This window comes from Oncorhynchus clarkii, chromosome 8 (assembly GCF_045791955.1).
Source record: "Oncorhynchus clarkii lewisi isolate Uvic-CL-2024 chromosome 8, UVic_Ocla_1.0, whole genome shotgun sequence".
Lineage (NCBI taxonomy): Eukaryota > Metazoa > Chordata > Actinopteri > Salmoniformes > Salmonidae > Oncorhynchus > Oncorhynchus clarkii.
In genome coordinates, this window is record NC_092154.1 from 33,578,133 (window position 1) to 33,599,940 (window position 21,808).

The 21,808-nt window shown below is 44.0% G+C and overlaps 2 protein-coding genes and 4 non-coding genes across 6 annotated transcripts; 5 read left to right on the plus strand and 1 right to left on the minus strand.

The window, feature by feature from the left end:
• Nucleotides 1-6,547: 6,547 nt before the first annotated feature.
• LOC139415308 (ribonuclease H1-like) lies at nucleotides 6,548-13,084 on the minus strand. Its single transcript, XM_071163346.1, has 8 exons — nucleotides 12,552-13,084; nucleotides 12,293-12,417; nucleotides 11,942-12,112; nucleotides 11,733-11,832; nucleotides 11,582-11,640; nucleotides 11,353-11,433; nucleotides 10,972-11,096; nucleotides 6,548-6,762 (listed from the first exon to the last, which is right to left on the minus strand). The coding sequence occupies exons 1-8, from the start codon at nucleotides 12,677-12,679 to the stop codon at nucleotides 6,676-6,678; spliced, it is 876 nt and encodes a 291-aa protein (XP_071019447.1). The 5' UTR covers nucleotides 12,680-13,084; the 3' UTR covers nucleotides 6,548-6,675.
• Nucleotides 13,024-17,035, plus strand: LOC139415309 (small ribosomal subunit protein eS7). The gene is made up of 7 exons (XM_071163347.1): nucleotides 13,024-13,160; nucleotides 13,913-13,998; nucleotides 14,112-14,183; nucleotides 14,571-14,714; nucleotides 15,569-15,633; nucleotides 16,403-16,553; nucleotides 16,923-17,035. The coding sequence occupies exons 2-7, from the start codon at nucleotides 13,924-13,926 to the stop codon at nucleotides 16,998-17,000; spliced, it is 585 nt and encodes a 194-aa protein (XP_071019448.1). The 5' UTR covers nucleotides 13,024-13,160; nucleotides 13,913-13,923; the 3' UTR covers nucleotides 17,001-17,035.
• LOC139415695 (small nucleolar RNA SNORA73 family) lies at nucleotides 14,259-14,483 on the plus strand. The gene has a single exon (XR_011634973.1). It is a non-coding gene; the product is annotated as a small nucleolar RNA SNORA73 family (small nucleolar RNA).
• On the plus strand, nucleotides 15,265-15,489 carry LOC139415735 (small nucleolar RNA SNORA73 family). Its single transcript, XR_011635009.1, has one exon. It is a non-coding gene; the product is annotated as a small nucleolar RNA SNORA73 family (small nucleolar RNA).
• Nucleotides 15,790-16,014, plus strand: LOC139415718 (small nucleolar RNA SNORA73 family). The gene has a single exon (XR_011634993.1). It is a non-coding gene; the product is annotated as a small nucleolar RNA SNORA73 family (small nucleolar RNA).
• LOC139415729 (small nucleolar RNA SNORA73 family) lies at nucleotides 16,596-16,820 on the plus strand. The gene has a single exon (XR_011635004.1). It is a non-coding gene; the product is annotated as a small nucleolar RNA SNORA73 family (small nucleolar RNA).
• Nucleotides 17,036-21,808: the final 4,773 nt, after the last annotated feature.

The following is a 21,808-nucleotide window of genomic DNA, read 5'->3' on the forward strand; positions in this document are numbered from 1 at the left end:
AGCAGACTGGGATAGGGAGAGATTGAATATGTCCGTAAACACACCAGTCAGCTGGTCTGCGCATGCTCCGAGGACGCGGCTAGGACGCGGCTAAGACTACACTGTTAGTATTCAACCATATTCCCAGTCACCTTTCCATGGTTAAATGTTCGTGCTTTCAGTTGTGCACGAATTCCGCCTCCTATCCATGGTTTCTGGTTAGGGTAGGTTTGAATAGTCACAGTGGTTACAACATCTCCTATACACTTCCTTATAAACTCACTCACCGAATCAGTGTATGCGTCGATATTATCAGGTGGATGGATGATATTGGCAAAGGAGAAATGCTCACTAACAGGGATTTAAACAAATTTGTACACAAAATGTGAGAGAAACACACTTTTCGTGCCTATGGAAAAATTCTGGAATCTTTTATTTCAGCTCATGAAACATGGGACCAATCTTTCTTATGTCTCTCAGATATAAGACAGACACTTCCTTTCGATTTTTTGGGGGGGGATTATCTGTTGCTCCATATAGTTAATCTGTTACTTAAAGTGTGTGTAAGGGCCAATTTTCTTTTTCATCATCAAAAAAAAGAAAAAATTCAACTTAAAATTCAAAAATCAATATCAAAATCATCCTTGGAATGACCTTAAAGCATTCCATATTGCTTAGTAAACCCCCCCCCCCCTCTTTCTGTCTGTCTGTCTGGACGTGCTGTATTGCTGCTAAACCTTATGTGTGTGACGCCTGACCAACATTTTAACACCCCAGATTGAAACCGAACGTGTGTGTGGGCGGGAAGGGTGTGTGTGAGAGAAAGAGACGGAGGGAAGCCGCTCACTGAATCCCAATAACATCTAATAGAAATGGGTGTTGCATGTCACAGACTGGATTATCAGGCAGGGGGACCTATGGAGCAACTCCCATGTCTGTCTAACGCTACAGTGAATACAGGAGAGGTGAGTACTGTTGCAGCCAATAATATGACTAAAAGCCTTCTCCTCTCCTCCTGACCTCTCCTATCAACAACCCCTTCCTCTCTCCAGTCTCTACCCCCTATGACCTCACCCTCTCCTATGACCTACTGTCTCCTCACCCTCCTCAAACACTCCCTCTTGCACAAGTCTCTTCTCACCTCTGCTTGTCTTTTCTCTTTGTGTCACTCATTCCTGCTCCCCTTATTCTATCCTGTCTGTTCTTTTCTCATCTACTTCCTCACAGGTTTTTCCTAGCGTCGCTCCGATTTCTTCTCACTTCTTCTTGCCCCTCCTCTCTCTCTTTCAGTGCCTCACTCATTTCCCTGGGTCTCTCACATCTTTCCCTCAGTCTGTCTTCTCCATCTCCTCTGCTCCTTCCTGTCACGCCCCCCCCCCCCCCCTCCCCCCTAACACAGTTCTTCTCAGTTGGGTTCCTGCACCCCACAGTTTCTTCCCTGAATTCACCTCTCATTACGATGAAATATGTGCTCTAGGTGCTGCACAGGGAAAGCCTGGGGCGTGAGGGTAACCTAGGTTCAAAAGCTGATAGCAGCAATTAAATCTCTTTCTTTAGCCTCCGTGAGAGAAGCATTACGAAGATTTTTCTGACTTACTCAACGCAATGTTTTCACAGCAACAAATCGTTTTTGGGGGGTGTTTTCTTTCTGGTGCTGAGAAGAATAAACGCTGCCATGAGATATGGAGGGGAAAGTACTAGGATTATGGACCCGGGCTTGTCCTACAATCATTTTGATGCTCTGCTGGTCTGGCTAAGCTTGTCGACATCAGCTTTGTGTAGAAGTGCAGTACAGAAATATTGAATCATTATGTTCTGAGAATGCAGCTTTTTGTTTTGCTATTTTGAGCTACATTGCCCCGTCTAATGACAATTCCGAGGCATTGGATGTACCGAGAGCTGGGTGACAGCCCTGTCCTCCTCCTCCTCCTGTCCCCCCCCCCCCCCCCCACCCACACACACACACACAAACACGGCCAGAGAAAGAGAGAGCTAGAGGAGCTCCCATCTGCGTAATGACATCTCACGCTTGGTTAGGGATCTGCAGGATAATTAGAGCCCTGGCGGGTGATGGATGGCACTGCAGCGGCGCGCTGCACGGCCCGCCTGACCTTGGCATCATTATGGGACGGCAGGGCCGACTGGACCGGCTCGAGCACAGGCGAGCAAGCAGCTGCTGACTTTAATGGGACCATTTGTCCCCCCCCCTCATCCTCTCTTTCTGTGTCTTTTTTCTCCTTCTCTCTCTTTTTATTACCCTGGACGGCTGATACTCCCCGTTTTGTTCTCTGGAAGGAGTGCTGAAAGCTGCAGGACCATGCTGAAGGGTACAGTGTAGGAGGAGAGGGGGGCTGGCAGACATACCCTCAGCTGGTCCACAGATAGATGGCTCTTCCCAGACATGACAAAGTCATTACATGCCAGACAGGCGCACAGATCATTGTCATTAGTGCCCTACTGTTGCACTTGATGTATGTTCTCCTGAGTACATATTATCAACACACCTACTATAACTGCAACAGGCTCTGTACGATAATGTTCTATAAATAATGTGGTTTATATAGCATTCTCAAAGAGAAAGACAAGACTGGTACAAACACAGTTCCATTGACACAATTGCATGCTGGCAGGACAACATATCTCCAAGGCAACATGAAGGTTGCATTTGATAGTCACATAACATATCATACTGCTATCTTTCTTTCTGACTCAACATAAGAAACCAACAAAAGGAAAATAATAAGCTGAACCCACGCAGTCTTTGTAATTTTATGTTTTAAATCAGCACTGCATGTCTAATCAGTGTGTGTGCTTATTTCTTTTTTTTAGCATTTACTTCCTTTGGCCCTTGAATTGCTCAGTCTGATTGTGTGGGCGTTATGAAACACATTTAAAGATATTTACATGCACTGCCCTGATTGGCTGATAGGGGGTGTGCTTTAGACCATCCTTAGCCAGATGAACAGACATTGGTCTATTATAAACAGATCACATTGTGACATCATGATGTGGGACAAAAGTTTCATACCACCTGAAGTGACTGAATATCCAGGCATTTGTTTCAAACAGCTCTTATACAGAAAGGGCATCATTTTTCACAATGTCAGTGTTATTTCCACACGGAGATCGAAATATCAAAAAAGGAAAATCACATAACTGCCCTGTCCCTTTAATCTAAAGAAATGTTATTGGGACCCTGAAGTCAATGTACACATTCTGCACAAAGCACTGATCCCTATGTTCTAATGTTTCAGTAACCTTGCCAGTCCAACTGCCTCAGACCTGAACATTACAAAGAAACTCCTGTTCACAATGTGTCCTCTATCTGTGATAAAAGTAATTACTACAATTTTTAACAATTCTAGACCAAACTTTGCTGCCTTGCTATGCTAGACTGTGTCCAGGTAAAACTCAGTCGTAATACTCTCATAATAGTTATTTCTTACTGCGGCGTGTCTGTGTAGATGTTTTTATACAAGCCAGCAGGGGACAGTACAACTTCAAGGCCGTTCTCTTTCCACAGGCACAAACTGGAGCTTTTCATCCCAAGCAGCCTGTGGAGAAGAGACTTAAAAATGTCTCTATGCTGGCACAAGCTAATGCCTTGTTCTCAGACTCCTCATCAAGCTATGGGTTGAACAGCGGGACTAAGACACAGACTGACAGTTTACCAGTGTGGAGTTTTCCTAGCTCGAGTGGAGAAAACTCTGCCTCTCAGCTAGACAATAGAGCTAACGTGCTTATAGAATTCAAAATTCATGACCACAGTATTCAGTCTCCAAATATTGTCTCGACGAGGACCCACAAACGCTGGTTTAGGGGGGGACATTTTATCAACTGAACCCTGTTACTTTTTATGGATCTTGTGTAATTAGATGGTAGAAAGTGAAGACTTGCTGTAATTGATCGATACGTCTAATCTACAGAGAGTAAGAAACTGGGCTAAACCACCTGTCTGCTATTCTCAGATGGACACAAAACCCCATCTGATACCTGCAATTTTCGACAAGCTACAGGATGAGTTAGGAGAGTGTTCCTCTTCCTGAGCAGGTGTGTTCCGAGGAGGGAGGGGGGGGGGGGGGTCTGGAGGCAGCCTTGAGAGGAGGAGCTGCAGAGTACCGCAGTGCCAGCCTCTCACCTTGTCAAGCACCCTCTTGGGTATGGCTCACATGCAGACAGCAGGCTGGCGCTGCCCTCCCCCTCTGCCAGCGGTGCATGTCTCTGGGAGTGAGCTGTCAGGCTCTGAGGTGACCACACTGGGCCTGGCTACTGCCTAGAGTAACCCAGCCTCACAGGGTCTACTCCAGGGGCACCATGCCAAGACAGGGCCTGGATGCCTGTCTGCCAGTCGTGCCCGACACTTACCAGAGAGGGGAGGAGGATGAGGCGAGAGGAAGACGTGTGGGAGGAGGAGGGGATGGAGGTAAGAAGGGGAGGAGGAGAGGAGTAGGTTGCTGAGGGACGGTGGGAGAGAGAGAGACAGCATGAGAGGCTGGGAGACAGAAACAGAGGGACGGTGGGAGAGACTGAATGCCGGTAAAGAGAGGGACAGAGAGATACTAATGAGGCTGATGAAGTAACCTCCCGTGGCACAGTGGGTAGCGAGATTCATCTGCTCATACTTTTCAATGACTTTAGCTTCCAAGTTTCTTTGCATGTGCACATTCTCTTCTTCTCACTTTTCCTTTCTTCTCTTGCTTATGAAGAGTCTCTCTCAACATTGTTCACCTCCTATTCCCTTCATGTCGGCCCCTTATTTCCCCACCTCCAATTAATGTCCTATGACGACAGCAGGTTGAAAGGCATTAGCTCACCCTGTTGAGATGATAAAAACGAACTTGTTGTTCGACTACCTCTCGATTCGCGGAAACCAAACAATACTGAGTGAGTACTGCTGACAGAATGTCTTTCCTTTCACTGCGAAATCAAACGGTCACATTAGTTCTAAGGCAGGAGTTAGTTAGGCTGATCCAGACAGCTGTCATGGAAACAGATGTCAGTTCTGTTCTGAGGTGCCGCTTTGCTCCACAGAGGCGGCTGCCACGATGTTTGATTGTGACTCCCTCTGCCTTCCACAAAGAGTGGCTTCCCTTGATGTTTCCCACCGTCACACACACACAATTGCTGGATTCGTTAGGAGAGAATCATTCTCCATACATCTTCTAATGCACATGACAAGAGTCAGCTGCCAGCAGTCTCTGAACTGCGTCGGCACCAGATGTGCGGTAACGACTAGGGCTCAGGACTCAGTCTACTACTCCTCCCCTGCATCTCACATGGATGAATAGCGTTAGATACTTATCCTCAAGCCACACACAGAGAACTCAATATTATACCAAAAACAAGAACAGATTCAAATTGATTATCTGTATAACCACAGGGCTTTGCAATATCTTTCACTGTGGCAGTCAACACCCTGATAGAACACCATCTTGAAATCTAGATTTTATTGTGAGTTACTCATGCAGACAACACCCAGCGCTCTTAACAGTAACCAACGCAGAAGTCTCTTCGGTCAACCGCCGTGACTGACCTGCCCTGAGCTTGGCAAGCAAAACGAAACAACTAGGCGACAAGAGCTAGTTAGCCACAAGAGCCAAATAGAAGAGGAGGTGTCAAACAGATGAATACCTGAGCAGCATATTTGCTGATGGAGCAAATGTGTTGAGACGAAGCCCTAACGAGCTTCAGTCTGATGTGGTGAAGCGCCGTGACCCCCTCTCCACCCCGTCTCGCATCGACCTCCGACTGCAGCATCTCCCAACACCCAGCCCCAGGCAGGACTTCACATCTCCAGACAAGCCGGGAGCGTGCCGTGGAGAAGCCAACCAGCTAAGGTCAGAGACAGGCACAGTCATTCCTGGTGCTCTGGTTTTCTACAATCACCAACCTCACAGAGGGGAAAGGCTATATGGAGATTTCTCTCAGCTAGAGCTGTCATTATTTTCCCTCGCACACGTATAGGCCCACTGTCTAGACACCAGCTTACTGAATGGATGAGACACGTACTGAAAGACTAAGTAGTATCTGCCAAGAGCTGACTGAGTAAAGTGGAGAAGATGGAATTGTGCACCAACTAGTCAAAGAGAATATCACCAAGATCATTTCATGTCAGAGTATACATGAATAGATGATATTTGAAGCGTGTTGTTTTTCTTTAGAAGAGGGAAACGTTCATGTGACCACTAGCCCTAGTAACAGACGGGCTTTTGAGCAAGACAAATAATCCTTAGATCACACACACAAATGTCATAAGTGGCCGTTATCTTACAGCATGCAGCATGTCTCACATAGAAACCAGAGAAATCCATCTTCTATGTGAGGAATCCTCTTTCCACAGAGGAGCCTAGTACGGAATGTAATTCAGAGAGCCAGTCCTATTCCGAGGTATTGGATTTGTTTTGATGAGCTAGAGCGCCATCTACTGTCTGAAGTGTACATTACACAGTGGTTACAGAACCGTTTCATCAATCAGAATGGAATGATTTTGGAATATTGAGAAATGTTCATACGGTACAAGCACAAGCTGAATTCACTCCTTAACTTAGAAAGAACCATAAAGATGTCAAACAGGATGGAAGTAGATGTTATTTCATAACATTTAGAACATGGCAGCCCAACAGAACAGACAATATATAATTCCCATATTCCATTCAAAACCATAATCCAAATGTTGAATGAACTGCCCAGGTTTGGCTAATCTAAGTGTTTCGCTGCTCCCGCTCTGGACAGCCTGTCGGCCTCCTCGTTCCCTGGGTACCCAGCGTGGCCCGGGATGTGCAACTGGAGACAGAAGAGAGAGAAGATAGTCAGAGGCAAAAGGGGACTGTTAGTCAATTCAGTTGTGCATCATCCATGACTGAACGTTCTAGTGCAGGGGTTCCCAAACGTCTGTTGGGCCACGACCCAACTTCGATATCAGAAATGTATTGCAACCCCAACCAACCTTTATTTGGGGCTATGACAGTCGATTTCAAAAACAGTCAGAGGATTTATGATCTTCTTAACTCACCACTAACGAGATGGGTATACATAAATGTCCTGGGGAGGTTCTCAAAAGTCAGGGGGGCGCGTGGTCGATAATGCACACCTCGTCACTGCTGTCTCATCCTTCAGTGTTTGGATCGGACGCAGACAAGAGCCCCGAATCCTGCTTACCATAGATATGAGCTGGCAAAGGATACCACTCTCTTTCATGCTGACGAAACAGTTTATCATTCTGTCATGTAGTACCACGTTTTTATTTTTTGTTGTCCTAGGCTACCTGTTTGCTTGCCTAACTTCCATTCATGGGCAACGTTGGCTAGTTAACATTAGCCTTCTACATCCATCTACTGTACATATTGAACTTTGATCCTCTCAGGACAGGGGCACAACAATGTATGAATTAATGGTTGGATCAGAATTGCCGTTATAATCATTGGCCAGTATGGAGAATTCAGTAAAACCACAAGTCCAAATCCCTGTCTCCATCCATAGCTAATTTAGGAAAGGGCCAATTTTAGCTAGCTGGCCACCGGAGGACAACAACGCGAGATGCAACAATTGGAGTTGTTTCTGTTAACAACGTATTTGATAGGACAGACGCCAAATCCAAGCTGGCTTCCCTTGAAGATGGACGCTGTTTCACTCGCTCGGATGCTTTCTCCTGTGAGATACATTCAGCCTTTGCGAATTGTTGTGAAATTATGAAACACAGAGACGAAAGATACATAGTTTTATGGTTTTTGGCTTCCTTTGGCGTCCATGAATACTCTCCACTGCTCACTTAATGTGCTAGCCACCGAAGAACAAGCCGAGGATGGTCTCAAAAAAGGTACATTTTGCAGCAGCGTAGAGGCAGAAGCCATTCACCATGGGAAGGATCCAAGTGCAACAGTCAAGTGTAGGCCAGCCTTTGAGCCAATTTAAGGCACTCTCATTTGTTGATGCAAGAGAGCTTCTTCTTCGAGGTTTATTGGCAGAGTACACTCATAAGGTGTATGGCTGCCACCTACTGTACAGGGTAGTAAAACAGACCCCAATGAACAAATTCATACTAAATACCAAAAACACTAACCAAATTCACACTACTACACTGAATTTCAAAAAAATGAAATAAAAATGTACTCCTTCAGTCAGATTTAAATGTTTATTCAGATCACTACACAGGTTCAGGAACCTGGGGGGGGACCTCTTCATTCAGTACTCCCTGTAACACTTTGTCTGTAAAGTCCTGGAGATCCAGAAATCTATGCCGCCTTCACATATATAGTTTCTTAGGTGTCTAGCTTCTTAGATTTATTAGTTTGACTCGTGCAATTCATCACTTGCCCTTTAAAAATGCAACAAAGTCCACCTTCACTATTAGTGTGTCGGGATCCTTCTCCTGCATGGCATTCACTGCAGACTGTGGGACATCCCCTGACATCTCCTCTCACCTTCAGAGATTTTTCACTGACGCCATATAGGAGACTTGCTGGGTGGCCCTGATCCTAGCTACGGTGGACCCCTTCATCCTTACAGGGATGTATGAGAGCTGGACTTCTAATGCTTAAACAACTTTAAAAACAGAACAGAGGGGCGGTTCGGAGGTGAACGGGAAGACAGAGGAAGTGGATATTGAGTTGGAATTGAGCAGAGCGTCGAGTACATTTGGTGAAGACGAATATTCTAAATGGACAACAGTAGTATTGAAAACTAGTACAAAAAGGAAATGGTCAAAACATTTGAGTAGAGGATACGTGTGTTAATGATAATGAATCGTTTCTTGTAGGGATGCGGTTGTTCAGTAAGGATGCATGTGGGAAACCCGTTTGAGGTGTCAAATGGTGAAGTATATGCGCTTGGAAAAGTGGAGTCCGAGTGGCAAGGAGTGGTCTTATTTTGATTCATTGTATTTCTGAATAACTGAGGAAGAATTGCAGTGGGGCTCAAAAGAATCCGGACAACAGAAGTTTTGAGTTTTGAACTTTGGAGTAGAACAACCGTCAAAGGAGTCATCTCAGGGGTGACGACAGATGTTCAGGTTTGAGAACCTGAAAATAATTCCTGGTGTGGTCTGTTTCTGGCGTCTGACCCACTGGGCGAATGGAGAGAAAGAAGAAAGTCTGTCGGTCGTGTTGTTTTTTGATAAAGAGTAAATACCTACGTATGTGACGCTTGGTTAAGTAAAATAAGCCGTAAGAGCTTTTGTCCCCAAACCACTGCAGTGTAAAAATGTTAAAGGATATGGCCATGTTTCAAGTCTGAGCAGACGAACAAGAGTATACTGAAGAACGGTGTGTAGAAGGATGACGGTATTGCAATTGTGGTGGGGATCATGATCCTGAGTTCCTGGAGTGCCCGGTAAGGGTGAAGGAAATTGAGGTGGCGACAGTTAGAGCGGTCAATCGAATCTCCTATGCGGAGGTGATTAAAATAATTGAGAACACTAGTGATGCTAGTGAAGAGATGGTAGAGGACACACCACAGACTGTAGTAAATGTTTGCTGTCAGACAAAAGATAATGTGTGTTAAAAAGGTGGATTTGGTTGCGTTCATTCCCACAGTTATAAACTGTACAGCACAAGTCTCAAAGAAGTCGAAGAAACTCGACATTACTGTGGCTGCGGCAGAAACGTTTTTGGGACTCAAGGATTTTACATCGGAAGATTTGCAAGGGATACCAGCACCGGAAGATGCAGACCCGGTGGGGAGTGTGGTGAAACTGTCACTCTTTGAGTTTCGAGTCAGTCTCTACCAGACAAAGTCATGTTAGGATATATCAGTTATACTGTTAGAGGTCTTGTGCAGAATCCACTGCACTGTTTGATGTACAATGTTTATGGTCATATTGCAGCAGTGTGTAGGAGGGAGATTCCAAGATGTGGGAAGTGTGCAGGAGGGTATGGGAAAGAGGATTGTGTAGTTTTGGTGGGAAAGGTTGTGTGTGTCAACTGTAGGGGGGCCCATGTTGCTGGGGATCGGAGGTGTCCGGTGCGAGAGGCAGGATGAAGTGGCCTGAGTCAGAGTAGTGCAGAAGGTGTCGTTTGCTGAGGCAGTGAAGAAAGTAGAGGGGGATGGGGCGAGGGGTCAAGGGTGAGGGATCCTGAGAGGATGTGTAGTAGATTTGTGTCAGAGCAGAGGAATAGGGCAATGAGTGATTTATGCTTCAGTAAGGTTGGCATCTGAGTGTTCATAGCAATGGTTACCAACTGTATTGCAGAAACTTAACATAAATCATGGAAAATAGAAAAAATAGCAGAGAAGTATTTTGGTATAAGATATCTGACTTCAGAAGAGTTAGTGTGTAGGTGTCCTGTCCTCCCAGGCCGTTTGCATGGTGCAGGAGCAGATAGGATCAAAGTATAGGAATCGGGTAGTGGGTTTTTAATTTGTAGGTGGCAGCTGCAGAGGAGTACCTGGGTATATAAGATTGTACTGCAGAGGTTAATGGGGTGGTGATTTTTATGAAATGGTGGTATATACTGCAGGGTTAGTTGGTGGTGCTATTTTGTTCCTTTTAAGGAACAGGAATAATGAAGAGAATGTAATATAGGTAGGCTGTGACTGGTCTCACACAGTACAGTATGTGGCGGTGTATGCACCTTAAAGTTGGATGTGATCTGCCAACCCAATCCCAAAGAGGACCGACATAGAAACTGGAATACTGAATGAACTAAGGACATCCAACTTGCTTTACAAATACATTTCAAAACAAATGTATTTCGTGAAGGCGACTCCATCACAGTTCATTTTTTTGTGTGGTTAACCACAAATGTTTTTGAGATGCGGGTACAAACATTACTTATAATGATAAACGTATATATATATATATATATATAGTTTTTTTTAAATTAAAATATTTCACCAGGCTTTTGGGAGTTTCTCCTGCCATCACATCTTCAAATCAGGTGACCCCTCATGGGGTCGTGACCTCTAGTTTGGGAACCACTGTTCTAGTCTGAAACTCAAAACGCTTGCGTACTGAATCTCTGAAGTGAAAATATGTAGAGCAACATTGATATTTACCCATACAACCTCCAGCTCTTCATTCAGCTTGTCAAGTTTTTCAAAGTGCTCTTTGTTGATGACGGGGCCACCAGAGTTGAGCCTCCAGTTGTTCAGCTTCCAGTTCTTCACCCAGCTGGTGACACCTGATGGAGAAAAAACACCGACATATGCCTTTTCTTAATTGCATACACCTCACCTCCTCCTCAAAACCCATTGGAAGAGAAGGTCAGAGGGGAGGGACCTCTGGATTTCTCATCCAATGGTCACAGTAGGCCTAGCTAGTAACATTAGCTGCAGCATCAAGCCTGCAGCATTTCATGATGTACATGATGCCATGCCACATTTAGTCAGGCCCTTGCTGATAGTGTTGGTAGAGTGTTGTAAGCAGCACATATGTACCGTTTATGGTGAACTTGCTGTCTGTATAAAGCACCAACTTCTTGATGTTCATCTCTTTGGCCTGCTCCAAGGCTTTACATGCTGCCTGTTATTTAGAAGCAAAACGTGAGATTACATCTCGTGGGGTTGGTTACAATCTAAAGGGAACTGTGGCAATTCAATGAGTTGAAAATAATAACAATCTGGTTTAGAGTTCACAACTAAAGCAAATATGACATTAACACAGTACTTGCCTGTAATTCGGCTCTCTGGTTGGTCTGTCTTCCATCCAGTGGTTCAGCTACATTCCTACAATAAAGACAGTCAACGTGAACACTTCTGGACTCTATTGTGTCAAGCTCTCTTGAAGTATAATTTCCTACAGGCCTGAATCAACTCACAGAGGATGGTCAAGTCCCCAGTACACTCCGATGCCAGCTCGGGCCCCGGCCTTCCCATTGCCTGAACAGCAACCATCTGTGTACACCACCACTGCATCACCTGGAGGAAAAGACAACACTTTGTTTCCCCCCCCCTTTATTCACCCCAAAAACGTTGACAGTGACCGTTTCAATCTGCAACATTAACAACACAATGAGAAAGTCTGTACCAATGTAGGTGAATCCATCAGAGCTTTTTGAAGATGGGCTGCTGTATTGACTCTGTTTGGCAGGGGACACCTCCTCCTCGTCTATGTGATCATAGTGCCTCTTCTGACCAATGGGTATGTACTCAAGGGCCTCCGGTGCTCTTCTAGGGAGTGTTGCCTCATAGCTGGCTCCTAAAAGATAATATTGTGGTCTGAGTGCGAGTCTGATTTTGCCATGCCTGAATGGTGCACTAGTTGTCTAATGATTAGACGTGCTGCCCATTCCTAGAGCCAGTAACATCAGCACCCATCGTATTGCCATTTCAGTATAGCGACCTATAGAGAAAGAACATAGCCATCTAATGTATCTACCCTCTGACAGGTCTGGCGTTATCGAGGTTGCTAGGCTTCTGACAAATGCCCATGCATCCTTTTCTGCTGCAAACTTCTTGTAGCTGGCATATGGGAACTTGTCGACTTGGCTCTTACATTCATCCCTACAAAAAAAAAAAATAGACACATGCAATTCTATGAAAATAAATGGGACTAGAAATTATCATATAAATGTCAATGAGTTTTAAGACACACCACAGCTGCAATTAGCTAGCTAGTCAACTACACCACAACTCACCAGGTTTTGTAAACGCCAGGTTTGAATCCTTTCCTCACAGCGTAGAAGAATTTGCCTTTCACGATGTCCTCTGTGCCATTGCAGACTGCCCTGCGTACTATACTATACAGACCAGTCAATCTGAACATCACTTAGACCAGCAATTACTTGAAAGTGGAGGCACCGGTCATTGCACTTAACTTAAGCAGTGTGAACAAACTAACTTTCTATGTGTTGAAATGCTAGGAAAACGATTAGCTAGTTGTAAACAGTGCAGATAGCATGCTAGTTAACACAAAAACATATTTGGCTAGCTAACGTTAGGCTAGCCGCTATCTGACAAGCAAATATGTTATTTCTGTGTGACAAACGTAATGTCAACATATAAACATATAAAAGTTAGCTAGCTAGCTATACATTGTAACATGACGTACTTATGCTTCTCCTTTGCCTATGTATTCGCATGAATTAATTACTTTTGCTTTCGAAATAGACTATCTGCTGGGTGATGGAGAAAAACAGGTCTTCAAAATCACAGCTACTTCCGCGATCCCATGACTCCCTAGCGAGACGTACTTCTAGCTACCTCTCGCGAGATTCCGGCCTCTTCCCTGGCCGTTGTTGACTGAGGTTGGTTATGATCATGCTCCCAATTTCGGAATTTCTTTTCAAAATGTTGTACATGTGCATCAAATCCTCTGTATTTTGTATCAGAGTGCATGCAAGACGTTTGATGCGTTAGATTGTTATATTTCAGCTTTTGGATGGCCGGTGTGTAGTGAATTATGAAGTGTTTCAGGATAGACCTAACGAATGACTCGGAAGGAATGACTGGTAGTATAACTGGCGCGGTTTGAGGCCCATGTGTTCCTAGAATAATTGCTTGTAGTCAATCGACTTGTCCGTTTTTTAACCGCGTAGCTTAGTATTTTACTTTGTAGACTTGAAATATTGGTGTATGTTTGAGTACTGTGTTCCCTGGTGTTAGCTGCTAACTAAAGTTAGCCATATGATAAGGAACATGGGTTGAAAGACACTGCTAGCCGGCTAACGCTGACTAGCCAACAATGTTGCTTGGGGACATGCGACCGTAAGTTATATTGATTCAATGCAATTACTTGCTCGGTTGTTTGCGAGATCATATGGTTGAATGTGTAGATTGGAACCAACCAGTGTCGACTTCGTTTGATCAACCTTAGCTGGATGATAGCCAAACTACTGTCGTTATACCGACTAGTCAACTTAGTAACTGCATGTATGTATGGTGAGATGGCGTTCAGCATGGACCACTTTGCTGCAGTTTAGTTTCATCTGAAACATTAAATTATGCCCAAAGATGTACAACATGCTCAAATGGCTTTCTGGTCTGTCTTGTTTTCCAGAAACATAGGCCATGTTCAGTACCAGCGCCAAAATCGTGAAGCCCAATGGCGAAAAGCCAGATGAGTTCGAGTCTGGCATTTCCCAGGTAACCAATGGCTAATATGTTAGCTATTGCATGTATGGCTAATTTAAACAACTCCTTTAACTTAGTCACTTGCCTAATGCTGTTTGCAGTATTCAACATGTCTGCCTTTCTAGGCTCTTCTCGAGCTGGAGATGAACTCGGACATGAAGGCTCAGCTGAGGGAGCTGAACATCACTGCTGCAAAGGTAAGGATCATGCACAGCACCACATGGAGCATGTGTTGTACTTACCGAGCTGTGTTGGGTTATTTGAGTTAAACCCCTACGTGGACATCCGGTGAGGTTGCTCTCACATGGCTCTGTCCTTGTGGCGTATGGGAGCGTAGCGCGTCACAGTGCTGTGACGTACAGTCCCGTTCCACGACGTTGGAGAGCAAACTTTGTCCCCGGCCTTCGGGCTGGTGAGGACGGTGTTCTGTATATTCCTACATCTTCCCAGAGCCCTTTGGGCCGTGACTGGGGGGCTAAACCATGCAGTGCATACTTTTTCATCCAGACAGCTAAAAAATACAATCTACTGAAGTGTTTGTATTTGCCTCCGTAAGTTCAAATAAATCTTTTCCTCTCCCTCAGGAAATTGAAGTTGGTGGTAGCAGGAAAGCCATCATCATCTTTGTCCCAGTGCCCCAGCTGAAATCTTTCCAGAAAATTCAGGTGCGACTCGTGAGGGAGCTGGAAAAGAAGTTCAGCGGCAAACATGTCGTCTTCGTTGCACAGGTAAGAATGCAGCGGTCCTGTTTTCTGAGTTGCAGGGGCAGTTTGCATAGCTGTTGCTGTGAACCAAGCTAACAGAATGGGTTATTTTTGAGACTTGGCTATTTCAGCCACACCGATTGCTGACAGGTGTATAAAATTGAGCACACCTCCATGCAATCTCCATAGACACACATTGGCAGTAGACTGGCCTTACTGAAGAGCTGTGACTTTAAATGTGGTACTGTCATATGATGCCACCTTTCCAACAAGTCCGTTTGTAAAATGTATGCCCTGCTAAAGCTGCCCCGGTCAACTGTAAGTGAAGTGGAGACGTCTAGGAGCAACAACGGATCCGCTGCAAAGTGGTAGGCGACACAAGCTCACCGGACGAGACCGCTGAGCAATGTTCTCTAGTGGAAAGCTTTCCCAGTAGAGTGGAGCGCTGTTATTGTAGCAAAGAGGGGACAAACTCCATATTAATGCCCATGAGTTTTGCAATGAGATGTTCGACAAGCAGGTCTCCACATACTTTTGGTCATGTGGTGTACATGCTGTGATTGTAACATTACTATCAACGTGGACATCCGGTGAGGTTGCTCTCGCATGGCTCTGTCCTTGTGGCGTATGGGAGCGTAGCGCTTCACAGTGCTGTGACGTACAGTCCCGTTCCACGACGTTGGAGAGCAAGCTTTGTCCCCGGCCCTTGGGCTGGTGAGCACGGTGTTCTGTATATTCCTACATCTTCCCAGAGCCCTTTGGGCCGTGACTGGGGGGCTAAACCATGCAGTGTACATTAGTTATCAAGTATGCTTCTTGGGCTTTTAAAGTCTGCCTATGTAAATTAGTAATCCTTAATATTTTCATTAAACTTGCAGAGGAGAATCCTGCCCAAACCAACCAGGAAAAGCCGTATCAAGAATAAGCAGAAGCGTCCCAGGAGGTGAGTTACATTATCATACCTGCATGTGCACGACTACATACTGTTTGGAAGAGACAATTAAATGGCTTTAAAGTTGGTGGGAATGGGTACTAGTTTTAAACTTCAAATTGTTTCTGTCATATTTGGTGCTGCCATAATTGCTCGCCAATTTTGGACCCAACGTGGACATCCTGTGAGGTTGCTCTCACATGGCTCTGTCCTTGTGGCGTATGGGAGCGTAGCGCTTCACAGTGCTGTGACGTACAGTCCCGTTCCACGACGTTGGAGAGCAAGCTTTGTCCCCGGCCCTCGGGCTGGTGAGGACGGTGTTCTGTATATTCCTACATCTTCCCAGAGCCCTTTGGGCCATGACTGGGGGGCTAAACCATGCAGTGTACAATTTTACTAACATGTTGTATATGCTTTCTACCACTCCAGTAAACCTGCACATTGTAAATATGGTATTGGCACTGACCCTGAAACGTACCCAGTATATGGCTTTGAATAAATCGATACGGTTACAAGATGACCCGGAGACTAATTGTATGATGCAAAATCAACGTTCCCTCTTATTACCTTGCGTTATCTAAAGCAGACTCTGCTTGTCTCCAGTGATGTGATTGAGACATCTGCATAGCGTTTAGATTGACTTTATCTTTCCAATACATGCGTTCAGACGTATAAAGAATCTGTAATTTTGAATGAGGCAGGTGGTAGGAGAATTGTTTTTGTAAGGATTGCATTTTTTTTATTTGCCATATGTCTAATGCAAGTTGATTTATTTCTCCAGCCGTACTCTGACAGCTGTGCATGATGCCATACTTGAAGACCTGGTCTTCCCCAGTGAAATTGTTGGCAAGAGGATCCGCGTGAAACTGGACAGCAGTCGGCTCATCAAGGTCCACCTTGACAAGGCTCAGCAGAACAACGTTGAACACAAAGTGAGTGTCGTGTAGCAGTTTGCTAGTTCACCCAACTTAACCCCAACGTGGACATCCTGTGAGGTTGCTCTCACATGGCTCTGTCCTTGTGGCGTATGGGAGCGTAGCGCTTCACAGTGCTGTGACGTACAGTCCCGTTCCACGACGTTGGAGAGCAAGCTTTGTCCCCGGCCTTCGGGCTGGTGAGGACGGCGTTCTGTATATTCCTACATCTTCCCAGAGCCCTTTGGGCTGTGACTGGGGGGCTAAACCATGCAGTGTACAACCTTTTTTTTGACGTCTCAGTTTTTAGTGTTTTGTACAAAATCATTGACCTATAAATGTTAGTCTATGCAGTGGTTAACCAGTGGTTGTTTTTCTATTTTCTAGGTTGAGACCTTCTCTGGCGTCTACAAGAAGCTTACAGGCAAAGATGTTGTTTTTGAGTTCCCCGAATTCCAACTGTAAAGTGCAGATGACAAAATAAATGTGTTTACTGTTAACTCTGTTCTCTGGGGGTGGGGGGGTTAGTCATGCTAGTCCATACATGTTTAAGGCTGATGGCCTTTCAGACAGAAAGAACTTCATATCCAAAACAGTAGGACCGTTACCTCATAACTACACTTGGTGCAGCTTTGATAATTGACATCTAACAACTGCTAAGAGGGTTTGTTCAGACTTGCTTTTGTACCTCCATGAAATGGTAGTATTCACAATGTGTTTTTGCACATTCACTGATGCGGAATGAAATAGATTAGTCAATTTGTCAATGTATTCTGGTGGTGGGCGCAAGCCATCTGCTTTAGTTGGTGAGAAAGATCGCTGTCGAGGGAGGAGCTGGTTTTTACATAGTGTATTTCTGCTCAACACATTTCCATTTGGCAATGTCAACTCTTGAACATTTCTTCAAAATACTTATGTTCGCTAGCAGGACAGGTAATTGCTGCCAAGTTTTAAACTGAACCAATCAAATTGTGTAGAATCTCTGAACACCAATCACATGTGCATTTTAGGTAGTAAGTAGAAAGCTGGTGACAGCGAGAGGGATCTCCATCTGACAAAATGCTATCAAATAAGGTATTTATTTGTAATATGTGATACCATCATTCCAAGCTGTGAAATGACAGCTGAACACGGCAAACTTTTAATGTAGCTAGCTACTGTAGTTGCAACAGGATCTGTTGCTAGCTAGCATGAACAGATTTATCACGAGCTATCTAGTCATTCTGGGACTAGGAGAGATTTAGCGTTTAGGCTGGTTTTCTGTACAGCACTTTGAGATATCAGCTGATGTACGAAGGGCTATATAAATAAATTTGATTTGTTTAAGGTTATTCTAAGCAAATTAAGACTACAAACATGTATAGGACAAGTGTAAATCTAATAGTCAAAGGCAGGACCCACAAATGTCATTCATACTGGCGAATGCCACTTTAATCCTATCAATAGGAGTAGGATGTTTGCAGCGCGTTTCATTTTCTAGCTTACAAACTACATTCCTTTACTGTGATTTATTTATTCATTCTCACTTTTGTCGCGCATTATCTTGTTCATGTGTCCTGCTCCCAGAGATCAACCAAGTGCTATTCACCAAGCATGGGCTGAATCGCTCACCTGTGAGAACATCTGACTGCAGTTTGAATTAGCCCTAATGTCACTATTTAGACCACATGCATTTCCCAGTTTTTGTCTTAAGTCGTGCATTTTAGAGTTGGAACACCCAATACTGATGCAGTTGCTTGTTTGAGCATCTTTATTCACTAAGGTTTTTCACCTTAAGTCTTCCATGATCTATTCACCTAGCCCTGCCGTCACTATATAAACACGGAGACCATTTGTCTTTTCCTTGTGTGTTTTGTCTTAGTCACATCAGGGTGTTAGGTAGCCAAGCAGTTAAGAGCATTGGGCCAGTCACCGAAAGATTGCAGGTTTCAAAGACAACTAGGTGAAAAATCTCTGCACTTAATCCTCATTCCTCATGTAACTTGCTTGGGAAAAGAGTGTTAAATGACAAATCAAATGTCTACATCGGTCAGCTACATTGTTGACCGGGGTGGGATACTATTGTGCCCTCATTACAAAACATTAGGAACACAATATTAAGTTGCACTCCCATTTGCCCCCAGAACAGCCTCAATTTGGCTGGGCATGGGTTTCTACATTGATTGAAGTATAGGTAGTGACCTCAATAAGCGATCATAGCATTCGCTTGGTCAGTCTGTCATGGAAAGAGCAGGTGTTCCCACTGTTTTGTATACTCAGTAGATGACAATATACAGTGCCTTGCGAAAGTATTCGGCCCCCTTGAACTTTGCGACCTTTTGCCACATTTCAGGCTTCAAACATAAAGATATAAAACTGTATTTTTTTGTGAAGAATCAACAACAAGTGGGACACAATCATGAAGTGGAACGACATTTATTGGATATTTCAAACTTTTTTAACAAATCAAAAACTGAAAAATTGGACGTGCAAAATTATTCAGCCCCTTTACTTTCAGTGCAGCAAACTCTCTCCAGAAGTTCAGTGAGGATCTCTGAATGATCCAATGTTGACCTAAATGACTAATGATGATAAATACAATCCACCTGTGTGTAATCAAGTCTCCGTATAAATGCACCTGCACTGTGATAGTCTCAGAGGTCTGTTAAAAGCGCAGAGAGCATCATGAAGAACAAGGAACACACCAGGCAGGTCCGAGATACTGTTGTGAAGAAGTTTAAAGCTGGATTTGGATACAAAAAGATTTCCCAAGCTTTAAACATCCCAAGGAGCACTGTGCAAGCGATAATATTGAAATGGAAGGAGTATCAGACCACTGCAAATCTACCAAGACCTGGCCGTCCCTCTAAACTTTCAGCTCATACAAGGAGAAGACTGTTCAGAGATGCAGCCAAGAGGCCCATGATCACTCTGGATGAACTGCAGAGATCTACAGCTGAGGTGGGAGACTCTGTCCATAGGACAACAATCAGTCGTATATTGCACAAATCTGGCCTTTATGGAAGAGTGGCAAGAAAGCCATTTCTTAAAGATATCCATAAAAAGTGTCGTTTAAAGTTTGCCACAAGCCACCTGGGAGACACACCAAACATGTGGAAGAAGGTGCTCTGGTCAGATGAAACCAAAATTGAACTTTTTGGCAACAATGCAAAACGTTATGTTTGGCGTAAAAGCAACACAGCTCACACCATCCCCACCATCCCCACTGAGACTGGGAAGGAGATTTGTCTTCCAACAAGACAATGATCCAAAACATAAAGCAAAATCTACAATGGAATGGTTCAAAAATAAACATATCCAGGTGTTAGAATGGCCAAGTCAAAGTCCAGACCTGAATCCAATCGAGAATCTGTGGAAAGAACTGAAAACTGCTGTTCACAAATGCTCTCCATCCAACCTCACTGAGCTCCAGCTGTTTTGCAAGGAGGAATGGGAAAAAATGTCAGTCTCGATGTGCAAAACTGATAGAGACATACCCCAAGCGACTTACAGCTGTAATCGCAGCAAAAGGTGGCGCTACAAAGTAACTTAAGGGGGCTGAATAATTTTGTACGCCCAATTTTTCAGTTTTTGATTTGTTAGTTTGAAATATCCAATAAATGTCGTTCCACTTCATGATTGTGTCTCACTTGTTGATTCTTCACAAAAAAATACAGTTTTATATCTTTATGTTTGAAGCCTGAAATGTGGCAAAAGGTCGCAAAGTTCAAGGGGGCCGAATACTTTCGCAAGGCACTGTATTTACATACGTCAAATACTGCCCGAGACACCTTTTGTTACTTTTCTCCATACTCAAATGGTGAAACATTATTTGTGATTTTGTTCGTATCTATATGCGTGAAACGTACATTATTGAAAATCTTTCTCACAGTCAGTGGAAGAACGAATGGATTGGCGAGATTCTGGCACCGTCAACTTTTAGAAGGTTAGTAGGAAAGTTAATATACTCCCATTCAATGAACATTGAGTATTTGAAACAAAATTTTAATTTCCCAACTACTGTTTCTATAATCCTGCAGGCTCGTTATTATTCTCCATTCTTTATATTCCAATGCATCCAACATTATGCAGGCCCACCATGGTATTGGGCAGCTGCTATTTGAGAACTCATGGTTTGGAAATCAAACTCTGGTTACCTTACTGCAGAGCACATTGTACAACTGTTTTTAGAGAAGATGTATAGCGAGGTATGCTATACGTGCTAGGCTATACCATATGCATATGTAGCTGTCGTTTTTTTTAAACCTCCAGTCTAGCATGACAGACATCTTTCTCAAAACATGCTTTTATGTGTTTCCATGCTAAGTGTATGATTTAATGTTTCTAAGCCTGCTGCTAGTTACTTGAAATGAGACAATCATGCCAAAACATGATACAACACCTGAATTCACAGACAGAGATGGCTAATGAACCACAAATTGACATTTACAGTAGTTGACTAGGCTAGTCTGTTAACATTGTCTAGCTTTTAATAAATTGACAACGAAGTTACAGTGCCTCCTTTATATGATCAAGACGATTCGTATTGCATACTGCATAATACTGAACAGAAATATATACGCAACATGTGAAGTGTTGGACCAATGTTTCACGATATGAAATAAAAGATCCCAGTATGTTTTGCACAAATATGTTTACATCCCTGTTAGTGAGCATGTCTACTTTGCCAAGATAATGCATCCATCTGACAGGTGTGGCATATCAAGAAGCTGATTAAACGGCATTATCATTACACAGGTGAACCTTGTGCTGGGGACAATAAAAGGCCACTCTAAAATGTGCAGTTTTGTCACGCAACACAATGCCACAGATATCAATTTGCATACTGACTGCAGGAATGTCCACCAGCACTGTTGCCAGAGAATTGAATGTTCATTTCTCTACAACATGCTGCCTCAGATGTTGTTTTAGAGAATTTGGCAGTACATTCAATCGGCCTCACACGCAGACCACGTGTAACCACACCAGCCCAGGACCGACACATCCGGCTTCTTCACCTGCTGGATTGTCTGAGACCAGCCACCTGGACAGCTGATGAAACTGGGGAGTATTTATATCTGTAATAAATCCCTGGGGAAAAACTCATTCTGATTGGCTAGGCCTGGCTTCCCAGTGGGTATGCCCTCCCAGACCCACCTATGGCCACGTTTATGCCCAGTCATGTGAAATCCATAGATTAGGGTCTAATTCATTTATTTCAATTGACTGATGTCATGAAATGAACTGCAACTCAGTAAAATTGTTGCATGTTGCGTTTGCATTTTTGTTCAGTA

Excerpts from the sequence above, each read along its gene's own strand:
- LOC139415309 (XM_071163347.1), top strand. The coding sequence starts at position 13,924 with ATGTTCAGTACCAGCGCCAAAATCGTGAAGCCCAATGGCGAAAAGCCA. Across the intron at positions 14,715-15,568 it reads ATGTCGTCTTCGTTGCACAG|AGGAGAATCCTGCCCAAACC; the intron begins GTAAGAATGCAG and ends TTAAACTTGCAG. Across the intron at positions 16,554-16,922 it reads AGAACAACGTTGAACACAAA|GTTGAGACCTTCTCTGGCGT; the intron begins GTGAGTGTCGTG and ends TCTATTTTCTAG.
- LOC139415308 (XM_071163346.1), bottom strand. The coding sequence starts at position 12,679 with ATGTTCAGATTGACTGGTCTGTATAGTATAGTACGCAGGGCAGTCTGC. Across the intron at positions 11,833-11,941 it reads TGATGGATTCACCTACATTG|GTGATGCAGTGGTGGTGTAC; the intron begins GTACAGACTTTC and ends CTTTTCCTCCAG. Across the intron at positions 11,434-11,581 it reads GAGAGCCGAATTACAGGCAA|CATGTAAAGCCTTGGAGCAG; the intron begins GTACTGTGTTAA and ends AATAACAGGCAG.